At 39.8% G+C, this 7,134-nt stretch overlaps 1 protein-coding gene across 1 annotated transcript in view; it reads right to left on the reverse strand.

Annotated features, from left to right (window-relative positions):
* The window catches only part of LOC129409171 (cadherin-related family member 5-like), a 26,242-nt gene extending 19,124 nt beyond the window's left edge, over positions 1-7,118 (reverse strand). Inside the window, exons 1-3 of the mRNA XM_055154366.1 lie at positions 6,945-7,118; positions 5,132-5,389; positions 3,354-3,532 (exon numbers count right to left, since the gene is read on the reverse strand). Of these exons, the coding sequence (XP_055010341.1) occupies positions 3,354-3,532; positions 5,132-5,389; positions 6,945-6,957 (450 nt within the window). The 5' untranslated portion in view covers positions 6,958-7,118. The remainder of the gene's footprint in view (positions 1-3,353; positions 3,533-5,131; positions 5,390-6,944) is intronic.
* Positions 7,119-7,134: the final 16 nt, after the last annotated feature.

The following is a 7,134-nucleotide window of genomic DNA, read 5'->3' on the forward strand; positions in this document are numbered from 1 at the left end:
CCAGAAAAGTTACAGAATGCACCTTTAAGTCGAGTTCTAATGTTGTTTCCTCCTCAAAAACAAAAACAGAGCTGGACTTGTGTTTTGTTTCGTTCACATGTTTGAGTAAATCTTTATTATTAGTTTGTTTACATTTCCAAAGCTGGAAATGCTCTGTTCCACCTTGTGATGTCACGAAGTGGAAGTTTTCAAGTGAACAGTTCAGTAGAGATCGGCAATTCCACGTATGAAATGATCCTAATGAAGGAATTTTTATCTTGATTTTGGAAACGTGTATGTTGTTTGTGTTGTTGTTTATGTTTTGTTGTTTTGTTGTTGTTGTTGTTGTTGTTGTTTGTTGTTGTTTATGTTGTTGTTTATGTTGTTGTTTGTGTTGTTTATGTTGTTGTTGTTGTTGTTTGTTGTTGTTTATGTTGTTGTTGTTGTTTATGTTGTTGTTTATGTTGTTGTTTGTGTTGTTGTTGTTTTGTTGTTGTTGTTGTTGTTGTTGTTGTTGTTGTTTGTGTTGTTTATGTTGTTGTTTATGTTGTTGTTTGTGTTGTTTATGTTGTTGTTGTTTTGTTGTTGTTGTTTATGTTGTTGTTTGTGTTTGTTGTTTGTTGTTTTGTGTTGTTGTTTATGTTGTTGTTTGTGTTGTTTATGTTGTTGTTTATGTTGTTGTTTTGTTGTTGTTTGTTGTTGTTTTGTTGTTGTTGTTTATGTTGTTTTTGTGTTGTTTGTGTTGTTTATGTTGTTGTTGTTTATGTTGTTGTTGTTGTTGTTTTGTTGTTGTTGTTGTTTATGTTTGTTGTTGTTTGTTGTTGTTGTTGTTGTTGTTTGTGTTGTTTATGTTGTTGTTGTTGTTTGTGTTGTTTGTTGTTGTTATGTTGTTGTTGTTGTTTATGTTGTTGTTTGTGTTGTTTATGTTGTTTTGTTGTTGTTTATGTTGTTGTTTGTGTTGTTTGTTGTTGTTGTTTGTGTTGTTTATGTTGTTGTTTTGTGTTGTTTTGTTGTTGTTGTTTGTTGTTGTTTATGTTGTTGTTGTTGTTTTGTTGTTATGTTGTTTGTTTGTGTGTTGTTTATTGTTGTTGTTGTTGTTTGTGTTGTTTATGTTGTTGTTTGTTGTTGTTTATGTTGTTGTTGTTTGTGTTGTTGTTGTTTTATGTTGTTGTTTATGTTGTTGTTGTTGTTTATGTTGTTGTTTGTGTTGTTTTATGTTGTTGTTGTTTATGTTGTTGTTGTTGTTTTGTTGTTGTTGTTGTGTTAATATAATTATTTTACTTTTATTGCAAAATTGCCTCATAAAGTAAAAGAAATATATAATGTATATATAAAGTTTGCACATGTTTGAGTAAAGTAGAAATAGAAGAACCAGGTCTAAACCAGGTCTAAACCAGGACTAAACCAGGACTGAATTAGGATTAAACAAGGACTAAACTAGGACTGAACCAGGACTAAACCAGGACTAACCAGGACTAAACCAGGACTAAACTAGGACTAAACCAGGACTAAACCAGGACTGAACCAGGACTAAGACTAAACCAGGACTAAACCAGGACTAAACCAGGTCTAAACTAGGACAAAACTAGTGATGAACCAGGACTAAACCAGAACTGAACAAAGACTAAACCAGGACTAAACTAGGACTGAACCAGAACTAAACCAGGACTCAAACAGGACTAAACAAAACTGAGCCAGCACTAAACCAGGACTAAAAAAGGACTGAGGGGTCGCTGAGGTGACAAACGTGACCTCATTTTTGAAGAGGACCAGAAGGTTAATACGACACTTCCCTCACACGTGCACGCACATGTCATCACGAGCGTGCACGTGAGCCCATGAGCGTGCACGTGTGTCCATGAGCGTGCACGTGTGTCCATGAGCGTGCACGTGTGTCCATGAGCGTGCACGTGGAGCGGTGGGAGACACAGACTCGGCGTTGTGACCTCATGCTTCTCCCACACACTTCACATTTCTGAATCCAAAGCAGAAACACAACAGGCCCTCACATGGGACTATAACAGAGCCCGGTGCATCATGGGAAACGGAGTACAGAGCCCGGTGCATCATGGGAAACGGAGTACAGAGCCCGGTGCATCATGGGAAACGGAGTACAGAGCCCGGTGCATCATGGGAAACGGAGTACAGAGACCAGAGCACCATGGGAAACTGAGGAAACCTAGACTTAGACCACAGGTGTCAAACAAGCGGCCCGGGGGCCAGATCCGGCCCTCCAAGACCTTTAATGTGGCCCTCAGCTGATTTTCTACAAAAATATTTTGATTCTATTTTTTTATTAAAATCTTGTTAATTTTCTGTGGTGTTTATCACAGCAGCGTCTCCAGCGTCTCTGTACGTGGCCCCTCCCACCAGAGCAGCACAAATGAAGACTTGTCTCTTTCCAAACGCTCTTAAAGGACGATCGTTTTGACTGTTGACCGTGACACCCTCATCAGAAAAATGTCAACATGAGAAAAGTGGAGCCGAGTGCAGGATTTTCCAAGAAAAACTTACTTATTCCTATTTATACAAGTTAATTTTAAACAAGTTCATGTTAAAACATTGTGTTGAAATTGCATTTTTCTTGAAGTTTCAGGTTGTTCATAATATTATAATATTTTGTAAAAGAAAAAGTTCATCAATTAAAAAAGATTTTTGAAATAGATTTGCATTTGTCTGCACAAATATTTGAACTTATTGTTATTTTTGGGGTTTATATGCCATGAGTTTTCTGATCCGGCCCCTTTGGGATCAAAGTAGGTTGGATACGGACCAAAATGAGTTTGACACCCCTGACTTAGACAAACGTTTTTGATCCATAAGGGAAATTATTTGGACACAGGAGCTCACACATCACAATAAATATAATAATACAGAGTAAAAAATATAAACGGTGATAATAAATTCTAAATAGTAGATAGTAGAGAAGTAAAATAACCAAAATATCCTGATATCGTATCGTCAAAGTTCAAAGTGGACCATCACAATATATCGAATCACAAGTCTCTTTGCTTAAATGAAGAGTTATGGTGCAGCAACAGCTAAAAAAAAAAACTAAACAAAGGGAACTACATAGACCATGATCCTTTGCTCCATTTCAGTGCAGACTACAAGAAGAAATAACAGTTTTAACACTTTTAAGTCGCAATAATTATCGTACCGAGAGATATCAAAAAAATCTCGGCTATTGAGTAAATTCAAGATGGTTTAGTGAAGTTTAATGCCATTCCGGGACATTCCAGATAAAGCAATAACATCTCCATGGAGACACGTCACCTGCGTGACGTCTTTGAACTCTTAATATTTGGATTTTTGGAAAAGTTTCTGGAAAAACAGTCTGTGGTCCAGGCCCAAAGTCCAGGTCTGGTCCTCACCTCGAAGTCCAGTCCTCTTTTGGCCATGAGGGCGTTGCCGTGGAGATAGAAGAGGTCATCAGGGTTCACGAGGAGATCCAAGACCAGGTCTGGACTCGGACTGGTGTCGATCTGGACCACCTCCACATCGGCCGTGTTATTCTCAGAGACCAAGACCGGACCAGGAGGGACTATGCAGACTAAAGAGAGAGAAGACCAGGACTGACTGAACCAGGACTGAACCAGGACTAAAACAGGACTAGACCAGGACTAAAACAGGACTAAAACAGGACTGAACCAGGACTAAAACCAGGACTAGACCAGGACTAAACCAGGACTAAACCAGGACTAAACTAGGACTGAACCAGGACTGAACCAGGACTAGACCAGGACTAAACCAGACTGAACCAGGACTGAACCAGGACTAAACCAGGACTAAACCAGGACTGAACCAGGACCAGGCCAAGGCCTCTCTGTCTCTCTAGTATAGCATATTCCCTTCTAGTTTAGTCCTGGTTCAACCCGGCTTTAGTCCTGGTTTACTCACGTCTCTGGAGTCCTGGTTTAGTCTTGGTTTAGTCTTGGTTTAGTCCTGGTTTAATCCTGGTTTAGTCCTGGTTTAATCACAGTTTAGTCCTGGTTCAGTCCTAAAATTTAACTAAAAAAAAAAACGTACCACTTCATGACATCACAAGGTGGAACACAGCATTTAGAGCTTTGGAGATATAAACAGACTAAATAATAAAGTTTTACTCAAACATGTGTAAATGAAACAAAACACAACTCCAGGTCTGTTTTTGAGGAGGAAACAACATCAGCACAGGACTTAAAGCTCACAGAGGTCAGCTTTTTGTACCTTAAATATCCCAGTTTTGTCTTTTTTGCGGTTTATGATGTTAAATAAAAACACATAATTGAACTTTCTTTAAAAAACTCGGGTCAGACTCGGACTCGTTGCATCATGGACGGTGATGCTGCACGAGGGAGCGGCGTCGTGCGTCACGCCGGTCACTGGTTTAGTCCTGGTTCAGTCCTTGTTTAGTCTGGTTTAGTCCTGGTTTAGTTTAAGTCCTGGTTTAGTCCTGGTTCAGTCCTGGTTTAGTATTGGTTTAGTCCTGGCTTTAGTCCTGTTTAGTTGGTTTAGTCTTAGTCTGGTTTAGTTTAGTCCTTAGTTTAGTCCTGGTTTAGTCCTTATTTCGTCCTAGTTTAATCCTGGTTTAGTCTTGGTTTAGTCCTGGTTTAGTTTAGTCCTGGTTTAGTGTTAGTCCTGGTTTAGTCCTGAGTTTTAGTCCTGGTTTAGTCCTGGTTTAGTATTGGTTTAGNAAGGGAAATTATTTGGACACAGGAGCTCACACATCACAATAAATATAATAATACAGAGTAAAAAATATAAACGGTGATAATAAATTCTAAATAGTAGATAGTAGAGAAGTAAAATAACCAAAATATCCTGATATCGTATCGTCAAAGTTCAAAGTGGACCATCACAATATATCGAATCACAAGTCTCTTTGCTTAAATGAAGAGTTATGGTGCAGCAACAGCTAAAAAAAAAAACTAAACAAAAGGGAACTACATAGACCATGATCCTTTGCTCCATTTCAGTGCAGACTACAAGAAGAAATAACAGTTTTAACACTTTTAAGTCGCAATAATTATCGTACCGAGAGATATCAAAAAAATCTCGGCTATTGAGTAAATTCAAGATGGTTTAGTGAAGTTTAATGCCATTCCGGGACATTCCAGATAAAGCAATAACATCTCCATGGAGACACGTCACCTGCGCGACGTCTTTGAACTCTTAATATTTGGATTTTTGGAAAAGTTTCTGGAAAAACAGTCTGTGGTCCAGGCCCAAAGTCCAGGTCTGGTCCTCACCTCGAAGTCCAGTCCTCTTTTGGCCATGAGGGCGTTGCCGTGGAGATAGAAGAGGTCATCAGGGTTCACGAGGAGATCCAAGACCAGGTCTGGACTCGGACTGGTGTCGATCTGGACCACCTCCACATCGGCCGTGTTATTCTCAGAGACCAAGACCGGACCAGGAGGGACTATGCAGACTAAAGAAGAGAGACTGAAGAGGACTGAACCAGGACTAAAAGGACTAGACCAGGACTAAAACAGGACTAAAACAGGACTGAACCAGGACTAAAACAGGACTAGACCAGGACTAAACCAGACTGAACCAGGACTGAACCAGGACTGAACCAGGACTAAAACAGGACTAGACCAGGACTGAACCAGGACTAAAACAGGACTAGACCAGGACTAAACCAGACTGAACCAGGACTGAACCAGGACTAAACCAGGACTAAACCAGGACTGAACCAGGACCAGGCCAAGGCCTCTCTGTCTCTCTAGTATAGCATATTCCCTTCTAGTTTAGTCCTGGTTCAACCCGGCTTTAGTCCTGGTTTACTCACGTCTCTGGGCACAGGTTAGTCCTGGTTTAGCCCCGGTTTACTCATGTCTCTGGACTCGGGTTAGTCTTGGTTTAGTCCTGGTTTAGTTCTTGGTTCCGTCCTGGTTTAGTCCTGGTTTAGTCTTGGTTTAGTCCTGGTTTAATCCTGGTTTAGTCCTGGTTTAATCACAGTTTAGTCCTGGTTCAGTCCTAAAATTTAACTAAAAAAAAAAACGTACCACTTCATGACATCACAAGGTGGAACACAGCATTTAGAGCTTTGGAGATATAAACAGACTAAATAATAAAGTTTTACTCAAACATGTGTAAATGAAACAAAACACAACTCCAGGTCTGTTTTTGAGGAGGAAACAACATCAGCACAGGACTTAAAGCTCACAGAGGTCAGCTTTTTTGTACCTTAAATGTCCCAGTTTTGTCTTTTTTGCGGTTTATGATGTTAAATAAAAACACATAATTGAACTTTCTTTAAAAAACTCGGGTCAGACTCGGACTCGTTGCATCATGGACGGTGATGCTACGTGAGGGAGCGGCGTCGTGCGTCACGCCGGTCACTGGTTTAGTCCTGGTTCAGTCCTTGTTTAGTCCTGGTTTAGTCCTTATTTCGTCCTAGTTTAATCCTGGTTTAGTCTTGGTTTAGTCCTGGTTGAGTTCTGGTTTAGTCCTTATTTCGTCCTAGTTTAATCCTGGTTTAGTGTTGGTTTAGTCCTGGTTGAGTCCTTGTTTAGTCCTGGTTTAGTCCTTATTTCGTCCTAGTTTAATCCTGGTTTAGTCTTGGTTTAGTCCTGGTTGAGTTCTGGTTTAGTCCTTTTAGTTTCGTCCTTAGTTTTTAGTATCTGGTTTAGTCTTGGTTTAGTCCTGGTTGAGTTCTGGTTTAGTCCTTATTTCGTCCTAGTTTAATCCTGGTTTAGTCTTGGTTTAGTCCTGGTTGAGTTCTGGTTTAGTCCTGGTTTAGTTCTGGTTTAGTCCTGGTTTAGTATTGGTTTAGCCATGGCTTAGTCCTAGTTTAGTCTTGTCTTAGTACTAGTTTAGTCCTGGTTTAGTCTTAGTATTGGTCCTGGTTCAGTCCTGGTTTAGCCCTGGTTTAGTCCTGTTTTAGTACTAGTTTAGACCTGGTTTAGACCTGATTCAGTCCTTGTTCAGTCCTGGTTTATTCCTGGTTTAATCCTAAAAATTTACTTTAAAAAACCTACCACTTCGTGACATCACAAGGTGGAACACAGCATTTTCCGCAGACTAATAATAAAGATTTTTGAGGAGGAAACAACATTAGAACAGGACTGCGGTTTATGATGTTAAATAAAAACACATAATTGAACTTTCTTTAAAAAAAAACTCGGGTCAGACTCGGACTCGTTGCATCATGGACGGTGATGCTGAGCG

The sequence above is a fragment of the Boleophthalmus pectinirostris genome, unplaced genomic scaffold, assembly GCF_026225935.1.
Source record: "Boleophthalmus pectinirostris isolate CB_2022bp ecotype Guang Dong unplaced genomic scaffold, ASM2622593v1 HiC_scaffold_19, whole genome shotgun sequence".
NCBI classification, from domain to species: Eukaryota; Metazoa; Chordata; class Actinopteri; order Gobiiformes; family Gobiidae; genus Boleophthalmus; species Boleophthalmus pectinirostris.